Raw genomic sequence first — 12,659 nt, 5'->3', positions numbered from 1 at the left:
GCTTGGCCGCCCCGCCCCTTCCGGCCCCGCCCCAAGCCTGGCGGGAGGTGGGAAACCACGCTTCCCGCGGCGCCGGCCCGCGCTGCAGTGTCCTGGGAGCTTGTGCTTCTGCTTCCCAGAGGGGCAGGGAAACCGAGGTTTAGTGGGGGTTTGCCCCAGGCCCGAGGCCGCACGTACCCCTGCTCAGTGTTCAGTCTCCCTTCCCAGTTCCTGAGCCCTAAGGTCAGGAAGAGAAATTAAGGGCACTTAAGGTGACTCCAACGCCCCCGGTGGCTGATGGGAAGGGTTCAGCCCAGAAAAGGCTGAGTGTCTCAGCTATCACCGCCCAGTTACCTTGAGAGACTCTCAACCCTACCTGATCCCTCGGCGTTACCAGAATGAGAACTCAGTTAAAAATGGAAATATCCCCAAATACACGTTTATTGACCTGTCTCCAACCGTCCTAGACCCTCCCACCCCCGATGAAACAAATCACTATGTATACCAAAGATTAAAGCAAGAAGCTAGTATTTATTGAGCGCTGTATAATGGGCACTTTTAAGCCCTTTAAGTATATTAACAAATATGCACGGCAGCCCTATAAGATACTACTTATTAGTCTTCATTTTATAAATGACTATACGGAGACAGAAAGGGGTGAAACATGGTCTGGACTTCAAACTGTCCAGTCTTAGGTCAGGGGATATGCTCCTAAACTGCCTTCACTTCATTCTTCCCTTTGTCTCTTCTTCGGTTTTGCTCAGAATTCACTTTGCTCTCTGACCACCCAGGATGTTCCATCAAAGCTCTGGAAACTGCCTTCCTTACCTCTGCATTTTTAATATAGTCATCCTTCCAAAGAAAAAACACCTCTAAGGAATCCCTTCACTGCAAGCAATGGTATAAGCAGTAAATGCAGCTTCATTCACCAAGTACTCATGTGTTTGGCCCAAGGATAAAGATTAAAATAAAATAAAACCAGCCCTTGCTTTTAGGGATCTCAAGAGAAAACTTAACTGCAAAGGCAGTGAAGAGAGGTTTGGGCTCAGAGCCCATGGCTGTGGGGGTTCGTGATCATTTTTTTCTGGATTCCAGGATGAAAGTGAACAAAGGTCAGACTCATTTTACTTCTGCCCCATCCCTATATAACACTTAGATTTGAAAAGACAACTGAAGGGGCGCCTGGGTGGCACAGTCGTTAAGCGTCTGCCTTTGGCTCAGGGCGTGATCCCGGTGTTCTGGGATTGAGTTCCACATCAGGCTCCTCTGCTAGGAGCCTGCTTCTTCCTCTCCCACTCCCCTTGCTTGTGTTCCCTCTCTCGCTGGCTGTCTCCCTCTCTGTCAAATAAATAAATAAAATCTTAAAAAAAAAAAAAAAAGACAACTGAGGGGTGTATCAAAGAAATGCCACCATCTATAAAAATTAAATCTAAGCTTCTGCTGTTGCCCACCCGAAATCTGATTAAATAGCCCATAAAATTCATTCCATCCCCACTGCACAGAGGTACTGTCCCACTCTTTGCCGCCTGCTGCCCACCGAGTATTATCAACATGCAGACACAAAGCTCTAAGCACATGTGTTTACTGAACTACTACTGGCTCAACCTTTTAAATGGCAGCCAAATGCTAGTCTTGGGAGACTCTCTCTCCTTCAGTATTCACACACAGCTTATGGAAGCAGTAAACAGTAATGCCACAGTGACTTTATTGTTGGAAACCAGATAAGGAGCATGCACTTACGGACTGCAATGTAGTTAGTCCTGGGTGCAGCCTTCTAGTTCCAGGTCTACATGCTAGAGTAATTCCTTCTCAGGCAACCCCTGGTGGAAATTCTGCCAAGTTCTGTTTTCATTCTTCTAGTTCAATACGAATCTCTGAATTTAAGATGCTTTATGTTATCAGGGAATTTTTAATAATAGCAATTAACAATGTCATGAGAAAGATGCTAGCTAGCCAGTATTTAAAGGTATTGCAGCAAATTTATTCTTTCAGAACAGAAGACTGGAAACTGCTTTTCTTGGCTGTCAACTCTGGTCAAGGGTAGAACTTTGTTCTCAACAATCTGAATCTCTAACCTTATTTGCACTTCATCTGACATCAATACTGGCCAACTACCAAGTTCAAAAGTGGCAAATATTAAAATACTGCCACACATTAAGTAGAAACATGTACACCAATTTTTACTATGCGTATTAATAAATATTCTTTATTTTAAATTTTGCACATTGCGCTTTAACATTACATCCAAACATTTCGCAAGTGGATGTCTACTTTGTAAAACCATATATTCAGCTCATTGTCATTTCTGTACAGAAGTATAAGTACAACATTACTTTTTGCCACTAAGTTGCTTTAGTAAGTCTCACAGGAAGAGAAACATTTAATGAAGAGAGATGGCTTAAATCATATGGCAGGCCTGCGCAGCCACGCAACTAAAGACACAAGCCTGAAGAAAGAACAAACTAATGAGGTTACCTCCACCGTCTCCCAAAACAAGAAAGAATCACATTGATTTAAGATAAAATTTTGCCATAAGTCACTAAATTAAGAGTTTTTTGAAAGAGAAGGCGCAGTAGTCATCTTGAGTGTTTCATTGAAAGACAGAGCTATTTTATTTATTTAATTTGCTCCAGCCGTTGTCAACCAGCCACTACAAATGGGCCTCTTGTGATCATTTAAGCGGCAGTATTTATTAAATTTCTCCTTCAGATGCTGTCGGTATTGTTCTCTATTGCTGTAGAAAGACTGGTTATTAGCCATAAATGACTGTATTTCATCTTGTGAGATAAAGATTTCCTCATCTGAAGTACATTCAGATTCATCCTGCAAATTAAAGCAGTAGTTAAGATTACGACTTATATTAAGAATGCAAAATACTATGCTGATGGAGGACAGCTAAAAATTAAGGCAGTCTAGCCTTTTAATTTCAATTTAGTCACATCAAGTCTTTGATTGATTGAACTGTTTACAGAACAAACATCATGTCATTTTGTCTTAGAAAGTAGTAAGAATAAAATCCAACTCAACTTGGTTTGAAACTGAATCTGTAATTTGTCCTAGAAGAACCATGAGCCTGACAGACTACCAACATGTCTCTGCCTTAAAAAATGACTAGAGATGGTTACAACTAGTTACCAAATTTTAAATAACCAGACTGATCTGGTTTTTAACCGGCTGGTCCTATGTTGAAACTTTTATCTCTACAAATGAAGTAAAATACAACCTTCTTAAAACTTTTGAAACTTAACGACCACGTAAAAAAGAAAACACTATTCTAAAGGATTTGGTTCCATTAGGAGCTGAACTACTATAGAGAAGATATACCACCCTTCTTTTTTCTCCCCCTCCTCCAAGCTCCACACAAACTAGGTACTGGGGTGCTTGGAATCAGGCATAATTCATCTGAAGTATCAAGACTTAGAGTCAATATAAAAGATTTTCCAAGTTCAGTGATGCTTTTATCCTACATGAACTGAAAGGCAGTAACTCAGAAGAGTGGGTGGGCTCTAGTTCAGCTTCTACGCATTCTCCTGGTCTGGAAGACTGGCCACCATAAATGGCCACTCAGGCAGTTTGCTTACAAATAACCCTCTTCAAGGAGGCAGACTTCCTGGACAATAACGCTAACTCTATCCCCTCTCCTAACTATTCTCTCCTACCTTTGAGACAAAGGAGGACAAGGAAATGTGCTCTAAAGCAGTTGCATAAACCAGGAGGGGAAGAACAGAAATGAAGTCACCAAAAATAATGAAAGACTGCACGTAATTTCTTAAAAGCCTCCCAGTCCCAACTTAAAATTCTCAAATAATCCCTTCCCTCCTCTACCCCGTGAGCAATCAGTTATTCACAATAAGATATCCTTACTTACAAGGAGTTCAACTAAGCTCTTGGCACCTTTTCCGGAATCAGGACCAAATGACGGTTCTGTAGATTCTGCAAACTGTGGTATGTTTTTCCTATGCTCAAACCAAGGCAGTGGCTGCCCACCCTTTTCAGAACTGCAACAGCTTTCAGGATGTGCATCTTTGGTCTTGTCACGGTGAAACACTGTGTGCACGGTATTTCCTGAGGTCTCACGATTACCTGGATCTGTAATACAGCTTCCAAGCTTTTGGATCTGAAACCACAGCAAAGGATGTCTCAGGTAAAAAGGCAGGAAATAATAGCAATTACTCTTTAAAGAAATGGAAAAAAAAGGTGGGTTAACTAACAGTGTGTTAATTTTTTTGAAGGAATGCTGAGTAACAGCAGCAGCTGGCATTTAGTAGGCACTTACGTACATACCAGATGCTATGCTAACCCATCAGTGTAATCTCATTTCATCTTCGCAGAACTTAACCTGATAGGGACTATTCTCTCCTTACAGATGGGACAACTAACATCAAGCAACCTGCTCAAAATTACATTGCTAATTCATTTTAAAGTATTACAAAAAATGGGGCACCTGGGTGGCTCTTTCGGTTAAGAGTCTGCCTTCGGCTCAGGTCATTGTCCCAGGGTCCTGGGATCAGGCCCTACATCAAGCTCCCTGCTTGGCGGGGAGCCTGCTTCTCCCTCTGCCCCTCACTTGTCGTGCTCTTGCTCTCTCTCAAATCAATAAATAAAATCTTAAAAAAAAAAGTATTATGAAAAGAATGAATTGGACTTATGACTCACACGGACTGCTGGTCATCAGACACACACGCATACAAAACTCACAAGATGAGCAACCAAAGGGAACTGCATTCTAAAGGTACTCATTCTCCAATAATAAATACTAGCAACTAAGCTGCAGACTTGCCACTCCAAGGAAAATCAGTTGCTCTCCCCTCAACAGCAAAGGTTTAAGAATTATAACACTTACATGTTCATCACATTTCAACATCTTGCTTTTCTTTTTCTTCTTTTTATTTTTTCCTTTGGTGTTGTTCTCTTCAGAATTCGCCCAACATTCAACACAACTATCACCATCATCCTCTTTGTCTTCACAGTGATGAACACAGGAGTCGTCACCTGCAAAAATCAATAATCTCTTATTTATGTGCTTAAATCAGCCATGCAGTAGAAATATTTGGGAAGCTTAATCTGAACCTACCGTGTTCATCATGATTACAGATGCCTTCAGTGCAGGCAACATCCGAACCCTCCCGAGAACCTGTTTCACTCCCTTCCATGCTAGATGAATATCCACAATCACTACCATTACAGTGTGGTGATAAGCCTGAGAATAAATCAGTTGAGAGTTACAATTAAGATACCAATAAATACATTACACAAAGACTGAACCAACTGAAGAGTATAGAAAGATTTCAAAATTGATGGCTTACTGAAAATAGTAAATTAAATAATGAAAACATGATTAGGGGCTTACAGTTTTTTGTCTTCATCAAATAATAACTGACTGAGCTACCCAGGCGCCCCAAGAAAAAGCAAATATTAAGTGTCTAAGTTACAAGATCTCTAAAACCTCTTTTATCTATTTTATTTTTTAATTTTTTCATGTTTTAAGTAATATCTATCCCCAACGTGGGGCTGGAACTCACGACCCTGAGACCAAGAGTTGCACGCTCTACCAACTAGGCCAGCCAGGTGCCCCAAAAAACCTCTTACACCTTAAAAAAAAAAAAAAAAGAAAAGGGAATATGGGCGGTGGGGTGCCTGGGTGGCTCAATTGGTTAAGCATCTGCCTTCGGCTCAGGTCATGATCCCAGGTCCCTGGGATCGAGCCTCACATCAGGACAGTCTGCTTCTCCTCTCTCTCTCTGTCTCTCTCTGTCAAATAGATCTTTAAAAAAAAAAAAAGAAAGAAACTGTAGAGGTGACTGAGTGGCTCAGTTGGTTGAGCATCTGACTCTTGATCTCAGCTCAGGTCTCAATCTCAGGGTCGTGAGTTCGAGCTCCACACTGGGCATGGAGCCTACATAAAAAAGAAAAAAGAGGGGCGCCAGGGTGGCACAGTCAGTTAAGCATCAGACTCTTGGTTTTAGCTGGGGTCATGATCTCAGAGTCGTGGGATCCGTCTGCTGGATATTCTCTCTTTCTCTCTCTGCCCCTCACTCATGCTCTCCCTAAAATAAATAAATTAATTAAAAAAAAAAACAAAACAAAACTGTATTTGGTTACCTTTCTTTATTTTAGGGGACCCCAAGAGATTGCCGCTGCTAGGACAGGTACAGGATGTATTTTCGTTGGTAACAATGACTTCTACACAACCATTACCATCTTCAGTGCTGCCACAGGCTTTGCAGCTGTTTTCTATGAAGTCTGTTTCCTTTAAGGATCAATATTAAGAGATAGTAAAAAGTCTTACCTTCATAATGGGTACATTTTAATTTCCTTAACATCAACCAGTTAGATAGGAGCTAAGTGATTAACAACTGAAAAACTATTCTCACAGGGGCGCCTGGGTGGCACAGCGCTTAAGCGTCTGCCTTCAGCTCAGGGCATGATCCCGGCGTTATGGGATCGAGCCCCACATCAGGCTCCTCCGCTATGAGCCTGCTTCTTCCTCTCCCACTCCCCCTGCTTGTGTTCCCTCTCTCGCTGGCTGTCTCAAGAAAGGAAGGAAGGAAGGAAGGAAGGAAGGAAGGAAGGAAGGAAGGAAGGAAGAAAGAAAAACTATTCTCACAAAAAAATCACTAACCCACTGATCAAGACTATGAAGCAACTAAAAGCAAGTTAAGACTTAATGTTATCAGGAAAGTGTAGGAGAGTAGTTCTCAAAGTGTAGTCTGCTGACTCCCTAGGTCAAAACTATTTTCATCAGAATACTAAGATGTGACTCTCCTTTTTCACTGTATTTACACGTACACTGATGATACAAAAGCAATGGTGGGGAAAAGCTACTGGTACTTAGCACAAATCAAAGCAGTGGCAATGAAAGTGTACTAACAGTCACTATATTCTTTACTTGTCAAGCACTCTTAGAAAATCAGTAAGTAGACACTTCACTTATGAATGTCTTTGATGAAGACAGTAAAAATATTTTTATTAAGTATCAACTCACAGGTAGATGCCTTTTAATAGTCTATGTGACAAACGGGAAGTACGCTTAAAGCACTTTTGCTGCATACCAAAGTACAATGGTCGTCTCAAGGAAGAGCACTTAAGCAACTGTTTGAGTTATAAACTGAACTAGGTGTTTTTTTATCCTGGAACATCAATTTTGCTTGAAAGAATGAGAGACAAACCGTGGTTATTCGGACTAAGACACTTAAGAGACATTTTCCCAAATTTGAAGTCAGCCCATCACCTCAAGAAAAACAATGGACAGTATTTTTTGTTAGTGATACAATTCAAACTTTCAAATCACAATTAGAATTTTGAAAACTTGTATACACAAGCACAATGAGCTTGAAGCTTCCCAATACCTTTCTCATGAGATCAGTAGTGGTTTTAACGTGATTATGTGATATTACGGAATGGAATGTCAGTATCTGGCAAGATTTGCATAACTCAGTAAACCAGTATCTTTCAAATGACCAATGCATGATGTTACAAAATCATGCATGAGGAAAAGATCTATTCAAAGTGCAAGACTGACTAATGGATTTAACTGAGTTATGAGAAGGTCATTAGATGCCAGGTTCCACATCATAAGTAATCTTTAAGAAACTACCACTTGTGGAGTTGTAATGTTAAAGAATAACAGCCACAACTATCTGAAAAAGTTTATATTAAAATATTCCTCCCTTTTCTGTGTGAGGCCAGACCTCCTTCATATGCTTCAACCACGCAACAAATGGAAACAGACCAAATGCAGCAGCAGATATGAGAATCCATCTAATTCCTTTTAAACCAAATATTAAAAAGATCTGCAAAAATATAAAATAATGCCACTCTTCTCACTTCCTTTTTTTTTTTCAAATAACATTTTTCAGAAAATGCTATTCACGTTAACATATAATAGGGCTTACTGTATAAAAAGAATTAGTAATTTTAAATTTCTCCATTTTAATTTCTAATACAGTAAATTTTGATAAGTATAATCTATATAAACAAAAAGCACACTGGGCACTGTAATTTTTAAGAATGCGAAAGGGTCCTGAGACAAAAAAGAACTGCTCTGGGTCATGCATGGAGTTAACTTTCCACATTTGATGTAACAACATACTAAGATCAAGTAAAAAGATAACTATTGAACATTATAAAATGAATACATGACATTAAAAATGTTGGCTTTTACTAATTACAGTAGGAAGAAAGCCAATATACAAGCTGCAGCTCTTCACGTTCTGGAAAAGCATAGTAAAAATGCCAAAATCTAGCAAAAAGCAATACTACATAATTATGAGTCAAAATTAAGGAATATTACCTTCTCTTGGCTTACTTCCTTTTCATCTGCTGCTTGTAAGGGAGTAGAAATATCACATACACATTTATTTTTTCGTCTGTTCTTCCGTTTTTGGCGTTTCTTTTCTTGCTTGAGTTCTCTTACTCGTTCCTCCTCTGAAAATTCTTCACAAAGTTGTTCTAATCGGCTAATACCCTGTACTTTTTCCACAGTCATCTATTATAAAAACAAAGTTGAGAATGAATATTGGTCAACACTTCCTTTTTTCCATGGAAATTCTCCTTTGCTAATTTTACTTTTTTTTTTTTTTAAGTGGGCTCCAATGCACAGCCTGGAGCCCAACTCAGGGCTTGAACTCAAAACCCTGACTGAGAGCAAGACCTGAGCTGAAATCAAGGGTCAGACCTTTAACCAACTGAGCCACCCACGTGTCCCTCACTTGCTAATTTTAAATGACACCACACACGGACAGGTAATTCATGTTGCAATTTTACCGGGCATCCCCGCAAAGAATCTTCAATTTTAATACTTTAAAAGATGACATCTTAAAATCCACAGCAAGTGAATATACCACTAATCCCTACAGCAAAGGTAGACTTATACACACCCCTAATCCAAACCAGCAATATTCTAGTTTCAAATTTCAAAAATTTTTCATGCAGCAGAGTAAACATTTCTTCACACAATGAGAAGACTATTTAACCTGATTAGATGATCTAGTTTCTGAAGTCACAAACATAAGAGAAAGAAAAGGAAACAAAAATGTGTTCAGCAAGAACTAGTACAAATCTCCTCAGACTCCCCAGAACAATGTTTAAAGCTCATGGATGGGTTTCTGAAAAAAAAAAAAAAAGGTTTATAGCTTTCATACTATTCTCAAAAGGGATCTGCGACCCAGTTAAAGGGTTACAACCATGCCCTAGAATGTAATAAAATGTTCACTAGCCAAAATTTTATGTGTTGAGAGAACCCCCCCCTCAAAAAAAGTTACCAAATCACAAGCACTAAACCCAATACCAGCAATATAAAAAGGCTACGGGCCATCAGCAGGCAAGCTGAGACTCATTAAAAGTTTCTAATTTTGTTGCTATTTTGGGGTTGTTTTAACTTTTCATTAGATATATTTGATAGCAACATCTTGCTAAATAATCACCGACTTCAGTTTTCTACTCTGAAAAAGTCTAAAAACCAAAGCCGGCAGAAGAAGAGGATTTAAAAAAAGAAAGAAAAATCCACAAACTTCTTCTAAATTCCAATTCCCCTCCTCGAACCCCTCCAAATCAATGACACTATCAGTGGACCACAGGCCTCTGAAGCAAAATCAGACTGGTGGCTAATATATTAACATTCAGTCTAATAATGTGACTAAGCAATCCTAGGTACTGAAGCAGCCCACTGTTCTTACCTCAAAACTCTTGCGTAAAGCATCAACACCAAGATAGAAAAGCATCTGCCATGTTTGCTCCTCTGCTCGTAGTTTTTGCCAGATTCGATGCAGTCTTTCATAAAGATGAATTCCCAAGCAGGTCAGAACTTCCTCTTGAGCTATATCTATTGTCTTAGCATGCCTTTCTCTTCGCCTGTAAAGGAGAATAAATCACATAGAATTCCTAATACCCTTTACTGAAACAGTAAAAGACAGGAAAGACTTCTGCAAGTTCAGGTTTTAAACACAATTTGCATATCTAATAACAAGCCAGTTATACATTCAAGTTCAATATACATATAAACATACAAGCACACACGTATAAAAAACCAGTAAGAAATACACATGCAGGCAGAACTCAGTCCTAATACTGCTAAAAATAAGATAATTCAGGAACTGGCCCTGAAGAAATGGTTTTCTGGGCACAGAGAAGTCATGTATGTGTCCAGCTCATAGGTAGGCATGACAGCTCCTTTCACCTTCCAATTATAACAAATGCCTACTTGCTGCTTTTTTTTTTTTTTGAGGGGGAATGGAGAAATGCCAATGTGATTCAATCGTGGACAAAAGCCCTCCAGGCTAGTCTTCTGTATAAGTGTTCAGAATTTCAGTGGTCAGTCTTCGTGTTCTAAATGCCTAGCAGAAAGTAGGCACTCAAATGAGAGCTGATACACAAAACACAAAGGAAAATGGGTTCAATTTATTCTAGAACAACTTTCTCTGATTTTATTTTCACAACAAAGCCAGAGATAAAATTTTAGGTTCTTATACAATTCAATAATAATATACACAGTTCATGAATTACATTCAATAAAGTATTTAACCCCCTGCTGCAAAGACCTTTCTTCCTATGCAAAAATCATCATTATGAACAAAATTAAACATGGAAATGCATGGATGGAGGGGGGGGGAAATCCATTCTAATCATTTTCAAATGAAAATGATAATCTATAATAATGAAAACAAAACAACAAAAAACAAAAAGCCCGTCTACTTCAAGCAACAAGGAGCAGACGACTGAAATGAACACCACACAACACTTTCTCCCTATTTTTACTCAAGCAATTAAGAAATGCATACTTTAAAGAAAGCAAAATCTTTACAGGCACATTTTAATTTATACATATATCATATGTACTGAGGCAAAAAGGTGATGGAAATAAACTTTCAGTAATAAAATGAAGCAAAGCGCTAGATAGCCCATTCTAGCAAATTACATACTCATACCCTCCTGCGAACTCTGGCTCAGCACGACCCAAGAGATGTGCAATGAAGTCTGTTTCGCAGCAAACGTGTATGTGCCGTTCGTGTGGACAGCACCGCAAACCTTCATAAAGTGCAGCACAGTAGCCCTTCTCTTTGCTGCAATCAAGTTCGCCAATAAGGATATTGTATGCTCGGAGGACTTTATTTTTGCAATCAGTGCAAAACCTATTGAAAAGAAAAACCTCAAAATTAAGAACTAGCTGCGTAATTATTTCATGAAACATAGAACAGTGTACTAGACAATGACACTCCCCTACCATATGGAACATTAAAAAAAAATCCTCCAAACACACATTTAAAACATACACATGTAAGAGAAATACAAAGTTAGGGATTAGAGTATAGGTAGATCTCCAATTGCAAATGATTCTTAAACGAGAGAGACACAGGGACCTAAAAGAATGAGATGGATATATACCAGTTCATTCATAAAATACATGTCCAGAAAATAGTTGCCAAGGACTAGCATATCTTCACCTCAAGAGCTATCTGTAAAGGTCAGAAATAAAACAAGAGGCCACAAACCAGTGACTCAAAGAATCCCTCTCCTTTCAGCCTCTGAAAATAGTTGCTATCTTCAATCAGTAAACCTTGAGTCCAAATTTTGCTACATTTTAACACCTCACTAGTTAAACATTGGGAGATGGTGGGGGCAAGAACAGGAAAGTGGCACATTTAATTTTATTTTACTAGTAATTTCCAAAAGTCAAATTTCTTCTAAGAAAATGCGTGTTTCTCAATATACAATCATAATATTGACAACATATACATAGAAATGTAGTCTATAAATTTCAGTGGAAAAAGTGTAGAAGAGAAAAAAAAAGTGTAGAAGAGAGTGTGAATGTAGAGGATGATGACATTTTCTTTTAGAAACCAAACATTATTCAAACAGAAAGAAAAAATAGAGCCTTGTTTCTTTAGCTCTGATTTCCTGAAACAAGAAAGAACTTGGTCTGATAAAAAAGCCAGGCTCATAAAATTAGTAACTGCATTTCTGAGATCAGCTGTGGTGGATGGATGAGGAAATTTCGATCTCTTTAATTTAAATTCATCTCCCTAGGTGACCTCTTCTATTCCAATGGCTTCAGCCAACACGTGTACCTCTTATCTCTACAGCTCTTGTTCAAGTCTTCTGCCCTTGCCTGAGGGCTAAACCCATACTGAATAATGGGGGACATCACAGATGTACAATAGGGAACATGTTGAAATTCCTCTCTAAAACCAAGGGCAACATGAATGTTCCCATACAAACCTGTTAAGAACATCACCATTCGTACAGTCACCTGGGAAGAAAACATCAGTGGAGCCAACTGGGATCAATTATTTATTACATCTCTTACAGGTCTTCTTTCCAATCCCCCCTGCCCTGTTTTAAACTGCCTAGACAATTTACCCTGCTCCTGTACACACACCATACAGATAACGGACTACTGTGAACATAGCAAATGTGTCCCTACTTCAAAGTCTTGTTTCTTCTGCTTTCTCCCCACCCCTTTCCACATCCTTCTCCACTTGCCTAACTCAGGTCCATCTTTAAAGACGCCTCCTGCAGTTCCCATAACTAGAATTCAACCTTACTCTGTGTTCCTATATTTGCAATTTACACTTCTTAATGTATTTAACCTTATATTCCACACATCAGTCTGATGCACACATCTAAAGTATGTTTCTTGAAATGAATATATGTTAAAATAGAGTCCCTAAGCCCAATTAGTA

At 39.1% G+C, this 12,659-nt stretch overlaps 1 protein-coding gene across 6 annotated transcripts in view; it reads right to left on the bottom strand.

Annotated features, from left to right (window-relative positions):
- Positions 1 to 2,156: 2,156 nt before the first annotated feature.
- The window catches only part of GGNBP2 (gametogenetin binding protein 2), a 31,462-nt gene continuing 20,959 nt past the window's right edge, over positions 2,157 to 12,659 (bottom strand). For 3 of the 6 annotated variants that reach the window (XM_048223593.2, XM_044390702.3, XM_057317657.1), the window contains 8 exons: positions 10,905 to 11,108; positions 9,657 to 9,831; positions 8,273 to 8,467; positions 6,082 to 6,229; positions 5,054 to 5,179; positions 4,823 to 4,971; positions 3,848 to 4,096; positions 2,157 to 2,802 (listed from right to left, as the gene is read on the bottom strand). In XM_048223593.2, coding sequence (XP_048079550.1) covers positions 2,599 to 2,802; positions 3,848 to 4,096; positions 4,823 to 4,971; positions 5,054 to 5,179; positions 6,082 to 6,229; positions 8,273 to 8,467; positions 9,657 to 9,831; positions 10,905 to 11,108 — 1,450 coding nt within the window. In that variant the 3' untranslated portion in view covers positions 2,157 to 2,598. Of the gene's footprint in view, positions 2,803 to 3,847; positions 4,097 to 4,822; positions 4,972 to 5,053; positions 5,180 to 6,081; positions 6,230 to 8,272; positions 8,468 to 9,656; positions 9,832 to 10,898; positions 11,109 to 12,659 lie in introns of all 6 variants that reach the window. The other 3 variants (XM_044390703.3, XM_057317656.1, XM_048223589.2) reach the window with 1 other exon arrangement.

Source organism: Ursus arctos, unplaced genomic scaffold, assembly GCF_023065955.2.
Source record: "Ursus arctos isolate Adak ecotype North America unplaced genomic scaffold, UrsArc2.0 scaffold_24, whole genome shotgun sequence".
Taxonomy (NCBI): Eukaryota; Metazoa; Chordata; class Mammalia; order Carnivora; family Ursidae; genus Ursus; species Ursus arctos.
This window is presented reverse-complemented; position numbering and strand designations above follow the sequence as displayed.